We start from the raw sequence: 23,655 nt of genomic DNA, 5'->3' as shown, positions 1-23,655 counted from the left end.
ACATCTATGTAGATATTCCATTAAAATCAGCCATATCCAGCTACAATAGTAATTTATAACATTAACAATATCTACACTGTATTTCTGATAAATTTGATGTTATTTAAATGGACAAAAATTGTGCTTTTCTTTGCAAAACAAGGACATTTCTAAGTGACCCCAAACTTTTGAAAGGTAGAGTATAATGTTTGACTAACACAAACTCATTTCAAACCTTGCTTACATTTGTATATAATCAAGTTGTGTCTCTCTATTATGTGCGGGAATACTTAGGAACAGATTTCTTAAATTAAAATCCCTTGGAGCTGATTTCCTGTTTTTATTTTACAGTCTTATGTCCAACAATGAAAATTCCACACACTAAAGTACTTAAGGGGCCAAATAAAATCGCCCGCGGGCCATCAGTTTGGGAACCCTGTTCTAGAGGTTTCGTCCTTTCGTTTTTCCTTGGCACTGCTGTTAAGGGACCTCCGCCTAGTTATTGTAAAGCCCTTTGTGACAACTGTAATGATAACATTTGTTTAACTTTGTCTCATCTGTGGGCACGTGAAGCGCCACAGTCCTTATTTGGGAAATTTGACAACATCACCGCATGTCTTCTTCAAAATTCCGTGGCCCTTTTGTTCTGTTTCCTTAAGAGTGACAGTGCCAGCGTGCATCGTGGCGCGAGCTGTATCTCGTCCACTGAGGACCGGAGGAGTAGGTGAATTCTGCGCCATAGACTGAGGCGTTCGTATTGAGTGGCTCCCATCAGTGGCTTTACAACTGCGCAATAGGAAAGCTGAATCACTCATCCCGACTGTTTCGCTACTCAAATGTTTTCCATCTTCGTTTGTCAGAGGTAAGCTGGAGGGACAGTTATCGATAGCTATACTCTGCCAGGCTGTTTGTATGAAAGGCTATTTGTTGTCTATTAAGCGACGGACCTTGTCTAGTAAACATTCTAATTCAGAAGCTTCTCTCTGCGCCATAACTTGATTATTGAAAAGCTTACATAATGCCGTTGAAAAGCCAACAATCAATCATATTTCACTCTTAATGTGCATGAGAAGGGATATATAGGTATCTACAATCAAGCTATAGAAATGTAGCCTACTTATTCAAGTTACATAAAACTATTAATTTAGACTATAATGCACATGTTATTGTAGGCGGCTACTGGGCGATCCACCTTTGTGGTTTTATTTTAGTATGTGAATTTAGTTAACCAAGTTCCTCCAAAAAATATAACTTTTAGAGGACATTTCCATAGGTGGTCATGCTATACTGTTTTTTCTTTAATAAATTAGTTGGTTATTACTTACTCATTTTATGAATCATTACCATTCTCAAAATGTCCACTTGGTTGTGTAAATATGGTGTCGCATTATCACGTTTAAATGCCACGTGAAGTTGCGGCGGGAATTGGGAAATTAACTGAATGCGGAATTGGCATATTCCCACTCAATCTCACACACGCACACACACACTATTCCCAATTTGTTTCACTAGTTTCTGTGACGCAATATGGATTGTTGTCCACAAGGTGGCGATATTTGTGCATGGATGATATAGCTGCCTACTTTTGTGTGGAGGTCTATGATTATTTTTCGTACAGTTACACGTAGGTCTGTTTAGTGCAGATGATTGAATATGATTATTGTCTAATGTAGATTATTACATGTTTATTCTCAATTAGTGGTTGTAATTCACTAGTAATTAACTACATTTCTCAGAGTTTGGTTATTGGCCAGTTGAGCCATAATTAATTTTCCGAATAAGATACTAGATCAAATAACTTCTGTCAGTACCAATCTAATCAGGTCTCAATTTAGTACTTCTCTATTTGTTTGTCATATAAAATGGGCTCCGGGTAGGTGATCAGTGGGGTTACAGAACGTTCAGATGAATGGTACATGGAACGGACATGATGATTCTGTCATGTAAGAAAGTGTGCCCTCCTTAACATGAGCCAGCTCTCAATCTGTGTTACTCTCTGATTTAAATGATCGATGCAGTGTTTGCTCTAGTCAGTTGCATGCTATTAACACATGCTAATCACTTTTTCATTTCTCTTGACAGTGGGTGGTGGCAGGTAACGAGAGGTGAAAAATGGCACCGCCTTTGTAGACACCCTATCAGACACCTACAATTGAGTAGCACTTTCTGTGGGCCAATAGCAGAGAGCGATGCATCCACACCTAGGACAAGGGTGGGCCATAGGAGAAGAGGACAGAAGATGAGATGTCAGCTATAGCCAATGGAAGACATGGTTTGATTGACTTGCAGAAGATGAAGTCCAACTAAGCCAATAGCCTCCAAGATGAGGTGGGTTTCCAAATCTGCTCAGCCTATGGGAAGGGAAATGTCATCACACGTTAAAGAGATAGCTCAACCAAATTATTAATAATTCAAATAGTCTTTGAGCGCGAAGAGATTGTCTGGTCCACATTCCTGTATACATAGCCACAGCCACTATTTGCATCCTTTAGCATAGATAACCAAAATAAAGGAACCCATGACGGTAAATCGAACAAGCTCTTATTAGCATTCACAAATCATCTCTTGCTACAAGTCTCAATGCTTTGATTACAATCGATTCCCCGCCACAGGTTCTTAATGTTGTGTCTGGATGCACAGGACCGTACCATCCACATTATGCAGCCACAGCACACACTATGGCTGCCATTATGTTGTATGCAGTATGTATAGCTTATACAAATAAGTAGGCAGTGATTTGCTTTTCAAGATGCCCCAGTGGTAGAGAGGGGCACACAGCATTCAAGCTGTGTGTATGTGTGAGAGCCTTGGGTGAGTGTCCATGTTACACTACTCGTACATGGAGGGTGTAATGTTCAGTTTCCATGGTGAATATGGAATCCAGCCTCTGTAGCAGTGCCTGCTGATTGGCTCATATGGCCACATGTGGTTGTGCTGTGAGCAGATGGTTGGCCAATGGGGTAGAGGCAGCATTGGGGCTGTTGCTAAGGAGAGTCAGCTGGACTCTTCTCTCTCTCTCTCTCTCTCTCTCTCTCTCTCTCAGATCTGTCCTTCAGACTGTCTGTGTCTATCCACTGTCTCTGGTGTATTGGTTGATTAAGGGTGAAGTGAGGAGAGGGGGCCAGTGAGAAGCAGCTCTACTGGGTGTGGGCTTTATGTCACGTAGGCAAGACCCTCCCCACATAAACCCAATGCCCCCTGCCCCACCTTCCCCGGCCCATGTAACAACCAGCTGACGTCCTGTGGGTCCAGTGCTACTGGCCTGGTTAGTCGTCCTCTACGACCCTTTGGTCATCCCTCATTCTAATGTCTGTCTGTCAGAGCCTTGCACATAATCACCACTGTCCTGATTAATCACACAGACATCAATTATTACACACATCAGGGCACAGTCTGCGCAGCACCCTACTTTACCATTATGACTCTATATTCCTCCAATATATTATATTAAGAGGATACAGTCTGACAGGTTTCTGTCTGTTTTCTGCAAATGACTTATCACACATGTAATGTCTTACCCTCTGACATAATTGAAATCCCAGTCATTCCATGGCACTACTTTTCTCTTGTGGTGCTTTTAAACTGCAGGTTTTGTGAGCTCTTGTAGTAGGAGTAGGAGTCAGTGCTTAGAGGGCAAGTTCATAACTACAAGTTCATAAGTTCATAACTATCAAGCCATTCATGGAAACCTATACAGTTGCCAGTACTAAGTATGGAGGATGCAGTACGATTTGGGGAATATCTGCTACAGAGAAAATGGAGTCTTTGCTACCTCACTGTGGTGGTTTAAAAATAGCTGCTAGTTCTGTTGGCTTTATTCCACACACACACACACACACACACACACACACACACACACACACACACACACACACACACACACACTCACACAGAGAGAGGGGGTGTCTCTATCTTTCACTCTCTTTGTCCCCTCCTCCTGTTTAGCATAGGAGGATTGGCATGAGACCCTCCTCCCTTATTGGCTGGTGTGAATTAAATGGCGGTGTGGGGGCCCGCCCCTTAGGTCTCTGCACGTGGATCAGTCTGCTGTTAGAGCCTGAGTATCAGAGAGGAGAGGAAACCAGGAGCAGAGGAGAGGGAAGAGAGGAAGAGGAGAGGATTGGGGGAGGAGAGAGGAAAGAGGAAAGGGAGAGGAGCCAAGGGGTGTGTGGAGCAGAAAGAACGAGTAAAAGAAGAGAACAAAAGGAGAGTGCAGGTAAAACAAGGAGAGTGTGTCTGTCTGTTTCTTTGTGTTACTGTACAGAAGGGGTGCAATTGTGTACACATTTGTGCAAATATTGTTTTGGGTCATATATCGGTGCATGTTAGGACATGTCTTTTGTGTTGATATATTACCACTGTACATACTGTACTATTACTATGCTGCATGTCTGCAGATTGTGTGGCACAGTTATGCACTATGAGCACACACACACACACACACACACACACACACACACACTGTACATAAACACAGTCAGCTGACTTGTGCTGAAAGATTTTTAGAGTAATGGTTATTCCTGTCGTGTTAGTCTCTTTAAGCCTCTGTTTAGACTCAGGCTTTAACTTGTGCTTTACAGCAACGCAGTGTTTGGTCCGTGTTGATGTGTGTGGTTTGGTTGCTGTGATACAGTAGTAAAACAGAGCGTAACCTTACATTTCCGTGCTGGAGAGAGTCCAGTGATTGCAGCGCGTGACCTTGTGTAGGTATTGATAAACATTGTGTTAATAGAAAGTTTCCCGATAGGGAGTGCAGCTTCTCAGTTTATTGCTGAAAGATGTTATTGTATTCCGAATTTTTTATTTTTATGTATTGGATAAACCCAGTGTATTGTTCCGAATTTCTATGAAAATGCAGGCCTTTTTGATTGAAGCTTGCCAGGGGTTTTCCTAGTGTGCAGAGCCCAAACAGGGAGCCTGGTAGTGGGCTAACTTGTCCTCCTTGTGCTAAAAATGGCCGAGCATTTTTGACCCACATTTAGTGCTGTATTTATACACTACAGTGACTCACTCTGGCAGCTGCAAATAGAAGGAGTAAAGAACAGCCTTGTTTGCCCTTGCTAAGTTACAATAACACACCCATGTGGATACAAACACATACTATCACCCTAACACACACACACACTCTGGGCATCAGGGTGTATTTCTTCTCTGGTTTTTAACATTTTATTTCACCTTTATTTAACCAGGTAGGCTAGTTGAGAACAAATTCTCATTTGCAACTGCAACCTGGCCTCTTCAACTCTTCTGTGGTTCACCACTGGTCACCAACCAGTACACCCAACCACTTGACCATGCTGATTCTATGATGAGGTTAATATTCAGTACACTCAGCAGCTGCCTGTTTTCCTCCCAAATAGGTTCCAGGTGGTCGGATTGGTCCGTGTGTTTCATTCATTTAGTGGTAAATATTTCTTTGTTATGAGAGACTCAGCAGTAGGCCAGGGTTAGAGGTCAGGGGTGAGGGGTCAGTGTCACAGCTTTCTGATGAGGTCCCTGCCCCTCTACCGCCCTGCGGGGTCACAGATCATAAAGTTCCTGCCCTGCTGATGCACTTGCCTAGTGATGATCTCCATGACAACCAGTCCTCTGCACATACTAGCACAGGCAGGCTCTCTCTGACACACATTAACGCACACACACGCAGACACACACTCACACTCATTCACTAACACACAACCACACACACACACACTCCTTCATTGCTGTCGTCTTTGAAATGCCACCTGGTCTGTCGGTATCGTTTGCAAGAAAAGATGCCCCCCTCGAGCCCCCCTGTTCCAAGCCTGCAGTGGTACATTCCAGTACTTGTCTGAGGTCTGTGCTTTCTGGAGCATACAGAGGGAGAAGCCTCCATTTTGGAGAGAAAGAGAAGGTAGATGTGGGAGAGGAGGGGAGGGAGAACGGGGCTGTGAGGTTATAAAAAGTTATTTTTAGAAAAGCTATATTTATGAATCTCATACGTTCTGCTTGGTGTCAACTCAGGTCAGCATTTTACATTGTCTTACAGACATTGAGTACTTACAGTAGGCTACATACGCATCAGTGTCTCTGCCTGTTAACCTGTGGATGGGAGGCTGTATGTTTCAGTGTCCGTTTGTCTGCTTGCTGCCCTGTCAGTCTGTATTCCAGGTTGATTTGTGTAGTTGTGTTTTGTAGGTGTCACTGAGAAGTGACGTCTCCCTCTTCGCTCAGTTCTCTTTCTCTATTTTTCTCTCTGTGTCTAAATGCTCCACATGTTGACCTGGGAATGGGAGTTGGGTATCAGAGCCAGGTCTGTTGTGGTTTGGTGGTACAGCCCATCCCCCCATATAAGATAGGATCAGTATGCTTCCTGCCTCCTCCTCCACTAAGCAGCTTTAGTGACCTCTGTCTGTCTGTGTGACTGCCCTGATTGTAGAGGCTCCGCCATGTTCACCCACACAGAAAGCTGCACATCTGCACTGGGTTGCTATGCCACCAGCAGGCAGATACAAACACACTGTTCAGTGTGTCAGTGTAGCGCAACAGGGTGAGCATTAATGCTGTATTGGAATCTGTTGTCTCTGCCTCTTTGGTTGAGGGACACTACTGTTCTTGTGTCAGTTGCAGATAAGTTTTTTAACATTTACATTGAACCTTTATTCAACTAGGCAAGTCAGTTAAGAACAAATTCTTATTTACGATGACGGCCTAGACCGGCCAAACCCGGACGACGCTGGGCCAATTGTGCGCCGCCCTACGGGACTCCCAATCACGGCCGGTTGTGAAACAGCCTGGATTTCGAACCAGGGTGTCTGTAGTGACGCCTCAAGCACTGAGATGCAGTGCCTTAGACTGCCGCGCCACTCGGGAGCCCCAGTTGAAAGGCAGGGTTTGACAGTGCAAAGACATTCTGCTCTAACGTCAACATTTCTGCTAACTTCAACACTCTAGAGACCGCAGAAGGATTATAGGATGATGTATGCTTCTATTGAGGCAACTCAAATTGGAGAATTTAAAGCATGACTCCCATTGTCAGAAGACTATTATGCATGGTATTATTCTGCACCTTTTCAAGCAGGCTGGTTGATCACTGAGGAAAGCATTTCTGCTAATCTGGAGAGGTTAGTTACTTCCTGTAAGGTCGTTCTGGGGGAGAGGAAGGGGCACTCTCACCCCTGGGGCTGACACCTGACTGGAGAAAGGAGAGATGGGTAAAGATAGAGGACGAGGGGAGTTTACTCTATCATGGTTATTCAGCACAGGAGCTAGGGTTGAGCGGTATCCAGATGTTCATACTGTCATACCGTTTCTGTACCATACCGGGGTACACGGTATTAACGGAAGTGCACACAAGGGGCGCAATTTTTTGCTGTTGATGCACAAAACAATTTAGGCAGCAAGGATCTTCCTCCAGGGGATTCGATGTCTCTGCTGTAACCAAGAGGCTTGATCTTGACGTCTCTACACTCAACTAGCAGATTAGCAAACCAAAAGCATAGCTGGAGCCCTGGGCTGGATGTCATTTAGATTCCTAATAGTTATTAGAAAGAAGAAGAAATACCTCGGTATACAGTATAACCGATATATCGCACCAAACTAAAATGAACATAAGTAATAAGTCAGTGGAGAAGCGTCTTGTTTTTAAGATGTGCAGCAGCGGGGATCTTTATGAACAACTTAAGGCCCATATCATCGTTTAGAGGTGACTTATTCTCTTAGGTGTTTTTCTTCCAAAGCAGATGTAAAAAAGAGATGTATTATTAATAACAGATTTTAGTGTTGTTTTACTTCACACAACCCACAGAACAGGTTTTAGACTTGTTTCCCTTTCACACAACCCACAGAACAGGTTTTAGACTTGTTTCCCTTTCACACAACCCACAGAACAGGTTTTAGACTTGTTTCCCTTTCACACAACCCACAGAACAGGTTTTAGACTTGTTTCCCTTTCACACAACCCACAGAACAGGTTTTAGACTTGTTTCCCTTTCACACAACCCACAGAACAGGTTTTAGACTTGTTTCCCTTTCACACAACCCACAGAACAGGTTTTAGACTTGTTTCCCTTCACACAACCCACAGAACAGCATCTCAGTAATGAGAATTCCATAATAACAATGGCATTGACACTCGCAAATCTCAAGGGCCATTCACACACACACACACACACACACACACACACACACACAGCAAAGAAAATGTGTCTCGGTAAGGCAGAGTCTTGCTCTTGGCTCTGGGGTAAATTATATCATTGGTTGCCAAGGATACAAGACACAGTCTGTGAGTAAGAGAGGGAAAGAGAGAGACAAAGAGTGAGTAGCAGACACGTGGAGAGAGATAGTAAGTGGGAGAGCGAGTGAGAGAAGGAGGGAGCTGGAGAGGAATCAGTCTTGTTGAATTGGGTCTGGAGTAGGAGAGGTGACGAGGCGATAGGGGAGGGGCCAGAGAGAGGAAGGCAAAAATAAATGAAATCCGACTGGCTGGTCAAAGGGGGCTGGGCCATCCTCACACTCTCCCTCTCCCTCTCTGCTTTCTCTACCGAGCCATTCGTTCCCTTTCTTTGTCTGTCTACTGAGGGGAGAAACGCCAGAGAGAACAGTGTGTGTGACAGAGAGGGGGGAGAGGGGAGGACAAGAGAGGAATGAAAAGATGGCAGAATCGAATAGAGATACCTACTTTCTTTTTAGACAATAACCCCCTTTCATGTCCTCACATCTGTGTCCTACCTGACAGTGGTTTCTCCTCCCTCTCTCCTGTGTTTGTGGATGTGTGTGTGCTGGCTAGCAGAGGGAGTGGACGCCTGTTCTGTTTAACAGGACTTCAGGCTGAAGCTGAAGCTGAAGTGGGCTGCTGCCTCTGTCCCTGAGTGAGTGGCGTCTTCACACCGAGAGCACACAGACGGTGTCCCCTCCTCCCTCTCTCTCTCACAGCACTCAGCAGCAAGGTAAGACTAGAATGATCCTTCACCTCTCTCTCTCTCTCACACACACACACATATGGGCAGGGGGTCACAGTAAAAAAACAGGTTTCCCTGGAGAGGGATACGTGTAAGTGAGGGTTATGTGTTTCCCTGGTGACAGAGACACCGGTTACCAGGGAGATTTAGTGAGTGTTGAGGACAGTGATTTCTCTGGTGACAAAGACACCGGTCTCCTTGGTGATAGAGACCGATAGAGGGCTGCAGTTCCTGAAAACTGAAGGACAAGTCTGCTCAGAAGCGACTGACTGACTGACTGAGCTAGTAAAGATGAAATGTGGAGCCACCCTCTTCCTCCACCCTCTACTAACTCAGCTGCACAGCTATACAGTCTCCATTTGTCTTATGAAATGTCCATTCTCTCTCTCTCTCTCTCTCTCTCCTACTCTCCCTCTGTGCGTTGGAAATCTGCTGTAGTATTGCCTCTGTTTTGCATTGCTTTAAGTAAACAAATATGCAATCTTATTCATTGTTCAGTGTCATCATACACACACAAGAAATGTCTACATGTGTGTGTTAGAGGTGGTGTGTGAGACACAGCTTGGGGTAGAAATGTAGTGAGGGGTGGGTGAGGGGAGTCCAGGCTTTTGTGCAGGAAATGGAATCATTATCGATTGCTATGGTGATCTCAGGCACCAGGCAGGCACCACTAGAGGCACACAGATCATTACTACTCTGTATACTGCACTGTGTGTGATGTGGTCTGGACAGAGAGGATGTAAGATGAGATATGATCTGTCTATCTATCATGGTTTCATAGGAGCAATAAATTCTCCATTATTGTAAGTGTGTGTGTGTGTTTGCGTGCACGTGCGCGCATGCATGCTTAATGTTTCTGTCAGAGAGTATCCACAGTGCTGTGTATTTTGGCAGTTCTAGTGGATGAGTAAGCAAAAGTCTATGCTCTGCCTGTGGACTGTGTGTGTGTGTGTGCACGTGTGTATGTATGTGTAGGGAGGATGTCAAAATATTTCTCCCCTACACACTCTCACCCACAACCCCCTGAATGAGTGCAATTTCCTGTGTGCTGACATACTATAATCCATCTGCGATCTCACACACACATACACACGTGCACACACACAGACACACACACATACACACGTGCACACACACACAGGGCTGATATCATGTAACCTTCTCTCAAGGCCCCTCTATCACCTGCCCTCCTAATTCATTAAAGGTGCCTGGAGGCAGACGTGTATATGTAGTCACTAGATCTGACATACATGATGGTGGTGCATGCAGGCCATGAAGCATAGATCTACAAGTGCTAGATTGGATATGCAACTTGGAAGAACCCAATAGAATTGAGAAATGAATGCATGGTTTCAACCTTCACAGACATTATGTATTATCTCTCTGGTGATATATTTAATAGCTACATCTCATAGCATGAATTTTCTGGGTTCTTGTTTTGCCTAAATTCTTTGACGTCTTTTTTTTGTATTCTCATTGGATGAGAGACCTGTCTGTCCTCACATAGACAGAGGATCACTTTCCCCATACCCACCCCCATCCATCCAGGACCCCTGTTTGAAAGAGCGATTGTCCGTTCTTCAGGAATGAAGTGCACAGAGGAGGGGCGAGGGGTGTGGCTGAGTGGCCAGACAAGTGAAGGAGGGGCGAGGAGGAGGGGCGAGGGGTGTGTGTTTCTGGCTGTTCTACACACCGAGCACAATGTGTGCTTGTACTCTGATTCACTGGGTCACAGGCCAGTCCCATGGGTCGGAATATTTGGGTTTGACTGAATATAAAATGCTGTGTTTACCTCAATTTGACTCGATCCCAAACACACAACGCACAGTCGAGCGCACACACACACACACACACACACACACACACACACACACACACACACACACACACACACACAGACAGACAGACCAAGTGTGTGTAGAACCTCTTTTATTCTTTGGTGATCTCTTTCTCATTACTCACACATCTTAATCAACCCCAGCCCTCTCCCCTACCCGTACTCTACTGGCACCCAGGATCCTATGGATGGGCTAAAAGGTTATTTATTCAGTGTATAGGAAAAGTAGGTAGCTGAAACCATAACAGGCTAAACTGATGTTTTAGTTTAGCATCATAGTGTCTCAATAGCAACATATATTCTAGTTTTCACCTGTCACTGTTACCACTACTACCACGCAGCTGAATGAACTGGAGTTGGTTTGCATATTAGACAGAGAGAATATAGGGCCTGAGAGAGATTATTTAGTGCCTTTAATGACCTGCAATGTACAGCTGTCCTTTTGGAACATAAGATAAACATTCTTCTCTGTATGTGTGTTTGCATTGTGCTGTAGTACACAGTAGTATTCAGCACTACAGTAGCATTCCAACATGAATATAAACAGCCTGACGGGAAAGTCCTCTCTCACTGTCTACTTAAAGTACATTCATACACACAAACACACGCTCTCTCTCCATCTCTGTTGCTGTCACACACATCCATTTCCCTGATCAACAGTAGAAACAGCATATCAGCTCTGCCCCTCTATTCTCTCTCCGTCTCTGCTGTCTGTGTTGCCTTCATGTCCAGACTAGAATGGTTGGAGAAATAGAGCAGACAGGCCTTTATCAGTGGCTGGCCACAGGCTGCAGTTGCTGCAGGGAGCTGGTGATCAGAGAGGGGCTGGATGCAGGGTGCAGCTCTGGCTGACTGGTGATAAACCACAAACAAACATGAGTGTTCCAGCAGATTAGGAGGCAGACACGGAGAGAAAGTGAAACAGAAAAGGGGAGAGGAGAGTGTTGTGTGTTTGTAGTTGCAGTGAATTGTATTTGTTGTCATTATAGGATCTTAGACCAGTACCTAAAGGTTGTCTATTGTAGGTGTGTGGGCAGTGGCAGTTGTCTGCTGGTGTAAGGAGTTGTAGTGCAGTGTTGGAGGTGCATTAACATGTACAGTGTAGCGAGTCTGCAGAGACTGTGAACGTCAAGCATGATGTGGTTAGTGGTTGATATTTTGGTGGTTTAGCAACTGAACACTAATCTCTCTCTAGGTTGTGGTTGAGAGTTATTGAAGGAAAGACAGATTGGTGTTGTCGTGTAACCCTCTTCAGTTCTATAGTAGAGGGCTACACAGACACAGACCAAGTGTGGTGAGTATTTCTACCTCTGTGTACAGTACTGTTTGTGTCCATGGCAACCATTTGCCTTCGTGTAGACTACAGTGTGTGTTCATGTGTGTATGTTTGCTCACGTTATACCCTAGTCCAGTAAAAAGTGTGTTTTATCCTGTCTCAGGCTGAATGTATCACCCAGCAGAGCAGTATCATGGACGTAACACCAGGGACTCCTACCCTGCTGGAGGACCTCACAGAGGAACATGGGCCCCCGTCAACAGTCGCCCCTGGGGCCCTCCAAACAGGTGAGCCCTCTTCTTACACCACAGTCTACTGACACACCTGTGATGGAGTCTGTGCTGAGCCAATGGTAACCCTCCTTTATCTACTGTAGGTACACCGGAGGAATCAACCAATCCCAGCACGTTAACAAGATTTATGACAGGTGAGTGAAACCTCAATTGTTCACATCTTACATTGAGTGCAGAGCACATCTTTGAAATGTTAGTCCACTGTCTCCTTGCTGCAGTGATCCCTTAGTGATCTCCACTTTCTCTCTGGAACGTAGAGGGGCCAGGCCCTCCTTCCATGTCCAGGGAAGGGGCCCTCAGAGGGACCAGAGACCAGCAACACGACCCTGGGCCCAGAAAGACCAGGCTTATGAGACCCAGGGCTGGCACCAGGACTCCCCACGGTCATTTCAAAACCATGGCCGCAACCAGGGAGGCTACCAAACAGGACCGGGGGAACCCTACACCATCTGGGACTTTTACAACAACCAGCCTCCCAGAGTGAGAGGGGAAGAGGGCAGCCTATCAACAGCCTATTCTATACTCTACATAACTCATTATTTACTACATACAGTAGTTAGGTTTATGTCTTTTTCTTATTGATTGCATGACTTTAATGATGATAATTGTCTCTCTCAGTATGGGGGTCCCCACCAGCACCAACGGCCCAGAGATCCCCCCGGAGACCTGGGCTCCCCAGCAGAGAGGTGGGCCACCTCAGACTGCTCCAGGGCCTTCCCAGGCAGGATGATAGACCAGGGACCAGGACCATGGAAGCGCCCGCCCCCCCACAAGCACCACCGTGGCCAACCTCCACACCGCTCCCCACACTCACAGCACTCTCCGCCCCCCAAGGAAGACTGCCCTGCCAAGAGGAGCAGGAGCTCTGGCCCTGAGCAGGTCAGTCATCACTTGAGCTAATGATCTTGTTTGCCAGGAGTGGACGGTCCCCGCCCACAGTTAGTCCTGTATCAATGCTTGAGGAACATGTCTACTAACCTGATCTAGGATCAGATTTCTCTACTGCTAGACTTAACCATTATGGTGATATCTGATCCTGGAACAGTCGTCTGAAGTCACTCGTGTAGCTGTGATATTTATACAATAGCACCACCTTCTGGTAGGGATCAATACACCTCACCAAGACACTTACTGTTTAGTACTGTTCTCTCTCACCAGCCCTCTCACCGTGGCTCAAAGCATTTATCTGGACCAGACCAGCCACACTCACCACCCCACTACCTCCCTCCCAAACAAGGTTTCTGGAACCAATCATATGACAGACCTGGTTCTCGCACCCATGCTGACAGGAGGACCTCGTCTACCGAGTTACAAGTAAGTCGGTTAATAGTCAATGTTCTTCAAGGGAACAGTGCTCTTAAGACTACTCATTGATGAACAATCCTTTCTCTCTTGTTATTTCAGGAATCCATCAAGTCAAGATTAGGGCGTTTCAACTATAGTACACATCATTCTACCCATAGTCCAGTTCCCCAGGTCCCCTTCGATGGTCAAGGCCCCCCTCCTTCCTCCTATCCCCGCCACCCTCCTCCATCCCAGCCCTGTGGCGGTAGCAGACCCCCCCACCATGGATCCTGGGTGGAGGTGTATGGCCAGTCCCAGCCCCCCTCCTCACCAGCAGAACACACCGGCGTGCCTTACAGCCAGCACCACCAGCGCCCCCATCACCCCCTCAGTACCTCAGCACAGCCCCCAGCTCCACGCTCCCACAGACAGAAGAGGGATCAGACCCCCTCCCAGCCCTCTGCTACAAAGCCTCCCCACCGCAACAGCAGCCACAGAGTTTTAGGCTTCACAGCCCTGAGCTCCTCCTGCCCCTCTGGCCTCTCCAGCTCCACCACTCCTAGTAAGGCCAGTGGGAAGAAAGACCCTCCACCCAATCAGAGGAGTCCTGACACTGCCGCTGGCACACCCCATAAACGGGGACCAAGGACCCCCTCACCCAGTCCCACTCCTCCCCCTCTCTCTGCCTCCCGCACAGGGCTAGGCTCAGAGCCCCAGACCCCACCCAGCTCTCCCCAGGATAGACCTACTGTCAACAACAACAGACCTACTGTCAACAACAACAGACCTACTGTCAACAAGCAAGGGCTTCAGCCTCATCGACACAAACAGACAGAGAGGACCCATAAGGATAAAGAAAGTCGAGCGGAGAGAGGCGAGGTGGGAAAGAGGGAACCAACGAGGAAGATGGAGAAGAAGATGGAGGAGAGGAAAAGGAGAAAGGAGAAAGAAGCGAAAAGGCAGGATGGGGTAAAGAATAAGTTGAGGGACAAGGTGGAGAGAAAAAATAGGAAAGAGGAAGGGAGGAAGATGGAGAAAAGTGAGGAGAGTCTTAGGGCTAAGCAGCTGGAGAAAGCAGAGATGGGATGCTCAAATTCCCCACGTGAATCATCCCTCCCTCCATCAGTATGGCCTTCCTCCCCTAAGACTCAGTCTGGATCTAGGGTTCCAGGGAAGCCAGGCCAACCCTCCCAGACACCATCCACCGCCGTCAAACACAGAGAGAAGGGCCAAGGAAGAGGTCGAACGTCCCATGACCACAGCTCTCCAAATACCTCAGAGACAGTGCCACCTGCTGGCCCGCTTGCCGCCCATCCTAACCAACCCTCACCACATCCATCCAAACACAAAAAGTCAAGAAGGGGAGGGACCCTGTACAAGTCAAACCCAGCTCAACCCAAACACCCCGTCAAGGGCTCACCACTGCCAACCTGTCCCCCACCCACCACCACCATTAACATCAACATCAGCAAGACCAGTAAGACCAGTCCTCAGCCCACCAGCCCTCCAAAACCTTCTAAATGCAGCACAGAGGGGAAGGCTGATTCTACCCCCTCCACACTCTCATCCAAAACCCCAGCAGCTCCCACTGTGGCTGGGTCAGGGGGGTCCATCCCAAGCCAGCAGAACCAGACAGAGACAATGGGTATGTGTCCAGAAGGGGGGGTCCTGCGGGCCCCAGATCTCCAGCCTGCGGCGGGGGTGGGCAGTGTGGAGGAACTGGGAGACAACCCCCCCGCCAGCCCCCCTGTGCTCAGCTGGCAAGGCTCCCCAGCATCAGCCCTGAGTGAGGACGAAGAGGAGGAAGAGCAGGGAGGAGTGATGAGGAGACCCGTCCTGCAGCCCAGCCCCACCCACAGCCCGTCCATCTCACCCCCCCATGGGAACTTAGAGGAGCTCAATGAGAAGGCAGAGGAGGTCAGTGAGGGGAGGGGTGCTGATGAGCTTCGCCATAGCGACTTGGCCAAGCTCTATGGCCTGCCTGATACTCCCAATGGAGTGGAAGAGGAGGATGAGGAAGAGGAGGACAGTAGTGGGGACACTTCATCCAGCTCTCTGCCTCCCCGTCGGCCACACCTCCACCAGACAGGAGTGGCTGATGTCTTCAAGTCTTTGGCCTCGTTCCTGGGGGGCCAGAGGTACACATATCGGGGCGGTCCGTTTGGGCGTCCTCCTCCTAGCTCCATGGGAGGAGTGAAGTACTCTTCCTCCCTCGCCATGGACCCGGAAACCAACTGTCAGGACCAGCAGTGTCCCTCCCCGACATCTGACTCCACCACTCCCCCACGACTCACTACCCAATCACCCACTCACACTACCTCAGATCCGCCTTCTAAACCCCGTCCTCCCTTAGACCTCAACCAACCACAACTCTCCGTGGGGGAGCGCACGAAACAGAAGCACGCGAGATTGGAGGAGATTCAGAATGAGAGGAAGAAGGAGCGGACTAAGGGTGTAGACAGCGGGGAGACAGCCGGGTCTCTGAGCGCTGAGCTGAGGTTGACCACCACACACCGCCTCCCTGCCACCACCAAGGAGGAGCGGGGGCAGAGGGAGGTACGCAGGCGGACAGGCAGGAAGAGGGTACAAAGCAGTGCAGATGGAAACAGGGAAGAGGATGGGAAAAGGAAGAGAAGGAAACAAGATAGCAGTCATCAGAGGAGTGGAGGCAATGAAAAGAAGAAGATAGAAGAAAAGAGAGACAGAAAATCAGCCTCCTCCATTACGTTGTCCTCATATACACCACCCCCCAGTAGCCCGGTCAAGCAGCTCAAAGACACTAAGAAGAGCCGTCCGATTCCGGGGAACCTCGGCCTCCAGAGCAAAGGCATCCAGGGACAGAAAGACAAGGCGCACACAGGAAACACAGAGCAGGGGGCACAATCGACAGTGAGGAAGGAGGAGAGGTGCAGTGAGCCTGAAACCATGACGTCCACACCAGGCAGCAACACAGACACAGTGGCAACCGCAACTAGCACCATCAACACTCCCTCTACTGCTACCCCCACCCCGGCCCCGCCTGCTGCCCCAGTGAGGAGGACCCCCTGTCCCCTGGCTGCTGCTGATTTCCTGAAACTGAAGGCTCTGTCCATGGGCCCTCCCAAGGAGCTGAAGATCCGTCTGATCAAGGTGGAGAGTGCAGACCGAGAGACGTTCATCGCCTCCGAGGTCGAGGAGCACCGGATCCCCCTAGGAGAGGTCAGCATCAGACACACAGCCAGCGAGGTCATCAGGGCCTGCAAGTGAGTACACAGCACAAGGAAAAGTGGGCTAAAGGACATCTGATTGAATTCTAGCTCTTCATCTGTCTCGTTCTCTGTCTGTTTCAGGGGGGCGAAGGTAAAGGGGAAGTTTCGGGAGTCCTATCTGCTCCGTGCTTTCTCTGTCAAGCCTGTTCTCATCACCGACCCACCCATCCCACGAGAGAAGCTTAACCCCCCCACACCAAGCATCTATGTGAGTCCTCACTCCAGGGGCGCTGCACTGCGGTTGGCCCTATGCTTCAAGCTGCCTTGGGGGGAGGGGGGGATAAAGCAACACCAACAACAGAAATACATCTCAAGTTGATCTTCTCTCTTTCCTATTCTCTTCTTCATTCTCACGTATCACAGTTCTGTATTTGCGCAACACGTTGTTGATGGACTTCTGTATCGTCTTGTGTGTCTGTGTCCAGTTGGAGAGTAAGAGAGATGCCTTCTCCCCAGTCCTCCTCCAGTTCTGTACTGATCCCAAGAACCCTGTCACTGTCATCCGAGGCCTGGCTGGATCCCTCCGGCTCAGTGAGTTGACGTATTTTGATGTTTCTCCGGGCTAAAACCTTAAAGGGCAACTCCGTCACTTTTCAACTTCAAATATCTGTATCTCCGGCACAATACCAGTGTCTATATGTGAAAACGGTGCGTTTCGATGGTCTGTGGTTTAAAAAGACACGGTCCTAAATAATGCTTCTTTGTGACATCAAAGGGTAGGAATAAAAGGGCATTTTCTTGCTCCCCACGTCACTGCCAATGTCATATTGTTTGAAGTTCACCGTTTTAAAATGTTTTCACTTTTGATCATGTCATCGGGTAGAACTTTTTTAACTTTGTTTATTTTCTACAAAACGTTCAAATCTGCCGTTTCCACATATGTAGGCACTGGTATTGTGCTGGAGGTAATGGAAATCAGGTTGAAAAGTGGTGGAGTTGCCCTTTTAAAACAGCAACATCATTTCAAATTGACTCACTATATAGTACCTCTCTCTTCTATCACTCCCTCTTTCTCTCCTTCCCCCTCTCTCTCCCTCTATATGTCAGACCTGGGTCTGTTCTCCACTAAGTCTCTGGTGGAGGCCAATGCGGAGCATGCTGTGGAGGTGAGGACCCAGGTACAGCAGCCTGCTGATGAGAACTGGGACGCCACTGGTTCAGGCCAGACCTGGCCTTGCGAGAGCAGCCGCTCACACACCACCATCGCCAAGTACGCCCAGTACCAGGCCTCCAGCTTCCAGGAGAGCCTCCAGGTTGGGGATGTGCACATACACACAGTTCCATACATTTCCCCCCACTTCCTCTCTTTGCCCAGCTAAGTTCATGTGTACTTCTATGTGTCTACAGGAAGAGAAGGACAGTGAGGATGAGGATAAGGAAGAACAAGAAGAGAAGCAGGCTCCGTCCTCTGACCCATCAACCACCGCTGCGTCTGGCGCCAGCAAAGCCAACCCTTCTGTGGTTGCTAGCAAAGCCAACCCTTCTGTGGTTGCTAGCAAAGCCAACCCTTCTGTGGTTGCTAGCAAAGCCAACCCTTCTGTGGTTGCTAGCAAAGCCAACCCTTCTGTGGTTGCTAGCAAAGCCAACCCTTCTGTGGTTGCTAGCAAAGTCGGCCCTACCCCTATTGCTAACACACTCAGGTCAGAACATCCTTAATAAACTCTTTAATTAACCAAATGCAATACATTTAATCAAAACAATATTCCAACGTTATTGAATTTATTTATTTTTAAATACACTTCCTCTTTCCTACAGGCCAGAGGCAAAATCGACTGGAAATATCATCAAATTCGGCACCAACATTGACCTCTCTGATCCTAAGAGGTGAGATGAGCTTTCCCCGTGGCAGATTGTTTCAAAGCTCAAAGGACACCGTTGGAGAGGAAGTAGAGTGTTATAATGTACGTGTGTTACCAGGTGGAAGCCCCAGCTGCAGGAGCTGCTGAAGCTGCCAGCCTTTATGCGTGTGGAGTTCAATGGAAACATGCTGAGCCACGTGGGACACACCATCCTGGGCATGAACACCGTCCAGCTCTACATGAAGGTCCCCGGGAGCCGCACGCCTGGTCAGTGTTACCTGGGTGTGTTTTTAGGTGCGTATTGCACGCATCTGAACACGGGCTTAAATATCTCTGTGTATGTCTGTTTTCAGGCCACCAGGAGAATAATAACTTCTGCTCTGTGAACATCAACATCGGGCCGGGGGATTGTGAGTGGTTTGCAGTCCATGAGCACTACTGGGAGCACGTCAACAACTTCTGTGAGAAGTGAGTCATGAGGTGTTTTTTTTTTGTGTGTGTGTGTGTGAGGATTTTGCATTTAGTTCAGCGTTTGAGCTGTTCTGCTCGTTTAAAAAAAAAAGGCATAGCGGTGACCCACAGAGGATTTGAACCAGAAACTAGCCACTTAGATGCCATCTCTGCTCCCTCCTTCAGGCATGGAGTAGACTACCTGACGGGGTCCTGGTGGCCTGTTCTGGAGGATCTGTACCGCTCCAACATCCCCGTGTACCGCTTCATTCAGAGACCAGGGGACCTGGTGTGGATCAACGCAGGGTCCATCCACTGGGTGCAGGCTGTGGGCTGGTGCAACAACATCGCCTGGAATGTTGGACCTCTCAACTGTGAGTTACTAACCGTGTCCAGCAGGGGAAGCCATAGATTGGAAAGGGGAGCTGGGTCATACACAGTGCAGAACAGCAGAGAAGAGTGTAGCTTGTAGTTGGCTGTACACTATTCTCTACCTCAGTCAAATTATACTGAACAAAAATATAAATGCATCAATTTCAACGATTTTACTGAGTTACAGTTCATATAAGGAAATCGGTCAATTGAAGTAAATTTATTAGGCCCTCATCTACTGTGTGGATTTCACATGACTGGGCAGGGGCGCAGTCATGAGTGGGCCTGGGAGGGCATAGGCCCACCCACTTGGGAGCCATGTCCAGCCAATAAGAATGAGTTTTTCCCCACAAATGGGCTTTATTACAGACATAAATAATCCTCAGTTTCATCGGCTGTCCGAGGGTGGCTGGTCTCAAACGATCCCACAGGTGAAGAAGCCGGGCTGGCATGGTTACACATGGTCTGCGGATGTGAGGCCGGTTGGATGTACTGCCAAATTCTCAAAAACAACATTGGAGGAGGCTTATGGTAGAGACATGAAAATGTTCCACAGCCCCCCCACCCAAATGTAAAGGCCTTTGAAGCCTCCTTGGCCTATCCCTGTCCAGAGGTTATTACAATACTAGGCTCATGAACATTTAATTCTCTGACAACAGCTCTGGTGGACATTCCTGCAGTCAGCATGCCAATTGAAGGCTCCCTCAAAACTTGAGACATCTGTGGCATTGTGTTGTGTGACAGAACTACACATTTTAGAGTGGCCTTTTATTTTCCTCAGCACAAAGTGCACCTGTGTAATGATCACGCTGTTTAATCAGCTTCTTAATATGCCACACCTGCCAGGTAGATGGATTATCTTGGCAAAGGAGAAATGCTCACTAACAGGGATGTAACAAATTTGTGCACAACATTTGAGCGAAATAAGTATTTGTGCGTATGGAACATTTCTGGGATCTTTTATTTCATGGGACCAACACTTTACATGTTGTTTATATTTTTGTTCAGTATACTATTAAAATCCCTCTCCAAATGTACTCCATAGTGTCTGAACACTGCCATTATTTGGCCTTAACACTGCTAATGTGAGCCTTGTGTGTCGTCTTTGCCCTTTCAGCATACCAGTATCAGCTGGCTCTGGAGCGCTTTGAGTGGAACGAGGTGAAGAAGGTCAAGTCCATCGTTCCCATGATCCATGTCTCCTGGAATGTGGCCCGCACCATCAAGATCACAGACCAAGAAACCTACAAGATGGTCAAGTGGGTGTGTGTGCGTGTGCGTGTGTTAGTTATACAAGACTGTGTGGGCGCCTCGTCACCTATCTAGTATGCATGTTTATTTCTTGCTACACCTTACCTTTCTCTCTCTCTCTCTCTCTCGCTCTCACTCTCAGACATTGTCTCCTACAGTCCATCAAGCACATCCAGATTCTGAGAGACCAGCTGGTTGCTGCAGGGAAGAAGATCTCTTATCAGAGCCGTGTGAAGGACGAACCAGCCTACTACTGCAACGAGTGTGACGTAAGTCCCTCTCAACAGCCTGTGGATGTATGCCTGAATCAGACCCGCTATGAACTACCATGACCCGAGCATCTTACCCACAGAGTGTTGGTGTATGCCTGAATCAGACCCGCTATGAACTACCATGACCCGAGCATCTTACCCACAGAGTGTTGGTGTATGCCTGAATCAGACTCGCTATGAACTACCATGACCCAAGTAGCTTACCAACAGTGTTGATGTATGCCTGAATCAGACCCGCTATGAACTACCATGACCCAAGTAGCTTACCAACAGAGTGTTGATGTATGCCTGAATCAGACCCGCTATGAACTACCATGACCCAAGTAGCTTACCAACAGAGTGTTGATGTATGCCTGAATCAGACCCGCTATGAACTACCATGACCCAAGTAGCTTACCAACAGAGTGTTGATGTATGCCTGAATCAGACCCGCTATGAACTACCATGACCCAAGTAGCTTACCAACAGAGTGTTGATGTATGCCTGAATCAGACCCGCTATGAACTACCATGACCCAAGTAGCTTACCAACAGAGTGTTGATGTATGCCTTTGGTTATTTCTGCAGTGAGCGATTGTGTTTGTGTCTGTGTGCAGGTGGAGGTGTTTGACCTGCTGTTTGTGACCAGTGAGTCTGGCAATAGGAAGACCTACATGGTGCACTGTGAGGACTGTGCCCGGACTGTGTCCAAGAGCCCCTCGCTGGCAGGAGTAGTGGTGCTGGAGCAGTACCGCGTGGAGGAGCTGATGAGAACCTACGACAGCCTCTGTGTGGTGAGAGACACACACACAGTTTATCTGTGCTGTGAGGTCATGTCCACCCTATTTACCCCCCCTTTAAGACTTTCGTTCCTTCTCTTTCTCTCTCCAGACTCCATCACCCTGCTCCAAGTGAGGCCTCCTTCCTGTTGTCCAACAGCCATAACCAAAACTCCTACACAGTGGCAGCACAGGCGTCGTCTTCAAGGAATACTACTACTGCTAACACTTGGTGAACAGCCAACCATGTTTACTCAGTGTTGTTTACATCACCGTAAGATATCGTCCGTCAGCCAATTGAATTCCAGCTCACTGTCTTCCCCTCCTACCAGCTGCTGATTGGACTTGAGTCTTGAGATAGAATGACTAGACTGGTACAACTACTCGTTAAAAACATGTCAGACAACTACAGAAAATGTGAACATAGTTAGCACTGAAAAATCAGGTCTTATTTAAAACGGACACTGCTGTGATTCAAAAGCGTCAAGTAGCCGGTATATGGTGCATTAATTCAGGTACTTTTATGCAAATCCGATGGAACTTTTTTACACCAATCTAGTTATTCTACACCCATGAATTTACTGTGTTGCGACGCTAACAGCAGGGGAATCGCTTCACTAGCAAAGTAGCCAATAGTCTCAATGAAATTACATTGTTTTGGTTTTGTTTTCTATTCAGGTGAACTCTGACATTTATAATTCCTGTCTGTATACTCTTTGGGGTGCTATTTCCATTTCATTTATTCTGACCTAGGTATTTCAAAAGTTTAACCAGCCTAGAAGTACACCTCATTGGCCTTCCGAACTGTATTTAGATGAAAGGGAAGAATGCAAACATGCAGAAAATGTTTTCGAAAAGCGTTAGGAATATTCATTTAAGAAATACGGGTTTATGAGAGGACTAATCTGGTTTCACTCTTTGTTGGAAATCGAGTCTGTTTTTTTGTGATTTTAGTTTTTGCATAATAATCCTAAATAATGTTTGGTAGAGAGAGATGTGATTGCTACAATATACCCTAAAAAGGACCCCCTTCCTTTTTCTTTTGATAAATGGTATCGTTCTCCCTGTTTTCATACCTCTTTTTTTGGTTGCTATCTCCTTCTTTTCTGGATTACAGAGAAAATGGAAGAATTGTAAATTGTGACTTTATTTATACATGTATATGTTTTGCTTTCTTAAATGTATTTATTGCATATTGATGGTGCTTCTCTGGGGACACCAGCTATTTTTAAAGTTTCCTATTGTGTGTGGACAGGGAAGGGCAAACAGGGGGAGGTTGGATTTTAATGGTGCTCAACCCCCTCTTGCCTCGCCCAACCCCTCACTAACTGTGTATAAATGATCTATGAATATAAGTCAATGAATATAACTGAAACCGAGAGGTTGGTGCTTAGAACCGCGTCATTACGCTTACTGGTAAATGAATAGAATGATGTCTTTGTACTGTATCTAACTGATAAAAACAATACCCTTTTTCAACTTTTTTGCATTAATACGAAATTCATAAAATTGTGACGCATTTGTGATTTTATGATGGATATTATCAGTATTTGTAGTTTTAGCCACTTTTGAACGAGACTTTTAGGGATGTATAGGTGTGGGTTTGGGTTCCTTCCGTGTTCTGTCCTCATGAGTATCATTTCAAGGTTGTAATCTTGCTCTCCTCTGACTGTTTATTGAAGCTGCACTGTTTTAAAAGAAGAAAAAACTCCTATCAAAGGAGGCCTGATCCAGACCTGTCTCAAACACCCTGTGATGTTTCTGTGACATTATTGTGAGTAATATTAATCCAAATAAAATCAAAATGTTTGAAGGAATTCTTTGAGTCATGTTTGTAATTGAATTGGTTTCCCGGTATTGATAAGAAGCCTTGATCATTTCACAGAGTACGGTCTGATTTATGTCTGAGCTGCAAC

General features: G+C 47.0%; 1 protein-coding gene across 8 annotated transcripts; it reads left to right on the top strand.

The window, feature by feature from the left end:
* Positions 1-575: 575 nt before the first annotated feature.
* LOC112231371 (lysine-specific demethylase 6B) lies at positions 576-23,556 on the top strand. 8 transcript variants are annotated; one of them, XM_042309791.1, is made up of 21 exons: positions 576-841; positions 2,062-2,307; positions 8,732-8,888; positions 12,177-12,300; positions 12,390-12,440; positions 12,525-12,786; positions 12,925-13,185; positions 13,465-13,620; positions 13,711-16,832; positions 16,920-17,046; positions 17,264-17,369; positions 17,886-18,091; positions 18,186-18,478; positions 18,594-18,662; positions 18,756-18,904; positions 18,991-19,105; positions 19,274-19,461; positions 20,577-20,718; positions 20,853-20,979; positions 21,578-21,754; positions 21,852-23,556. In XM_042309791.1, exons 4-21 carry the CDS (start codon positions 12,182-12,184, stop codon positions 21,873-21,875), a joined length of 5,694 nt encoding a protein of 1,897 aa, XP_042165725.1. In that variant the 5' UTR covers positions 576-841; positions 2,062-2,307; positions 8,732-8,888; positions 12,177-12,181; the 3' UTR covers positions 21,876-23,556. The 8 variants fall into 8 exon arrangements, with proteins under 8 accessions (XP_042165725.1, XP_042165724.1, XP_042165727.1 ...); XM_042309790.1 differs by having other exon boundaries at positions 8,729-8,888; XM_042309793.1 differs by lacking the exons at positions 576-841; positions 2,062-2,307 and adding an exon at positions 4,038-4,195 and having other exon boundaries at positions 8,729-8,888; positions 12,564-12,786.
* The last annotated feature ends 99 nt before the right edge of the window (positions 23,557-23,655 follow it).

Source organism: Oncorhynchus tshawytscha, linkage group LG30, assembly GCF_018296145.1.
Source record: "Oncorhynchus tshawytscha isolate Ot180627B linkage group LG30, Otsh_v2.0, whole genome shotgun sequence".
Classification (NCBI taxonomy): Eukaryota; Metazoa; Chordata; class Actinopteri; order Salmoniformes; family Salmonidae; genus Oncorhynchus; species Oncorhynchus tshawytscha.
The sequence above is the reverse complement of the archived record's forward strand: the minus strand, read 5'-3'. Positions and strand labels throughout refer to the sequence as shown.

Excerpts from the sequence above, each read along its gene's own strand:
- LOC112231371 (XM_042309791.1), top strand. The coding sequence starts at position 12,182 with ATGTATCACCCAGCAGAGCAGTATCATGGACGTAACACCAGGGACTCC. Across the intron at positions 18,092-18,185 it reads GCTTCCAGGAGAGCCTCCAG|GAAGAGAAGGACAGTGAGGA; the intron begins GTTGGGGATGTG and ends ATGTGTCTACAG. Across the intron at positions 19,462-20,576 it reads GAATGTTGGACCTCTCAACT|CATACCAGTATCAGCTGGCT; the intron begins GTGAGTTACTAA and ends TTGCCCTTTCAG.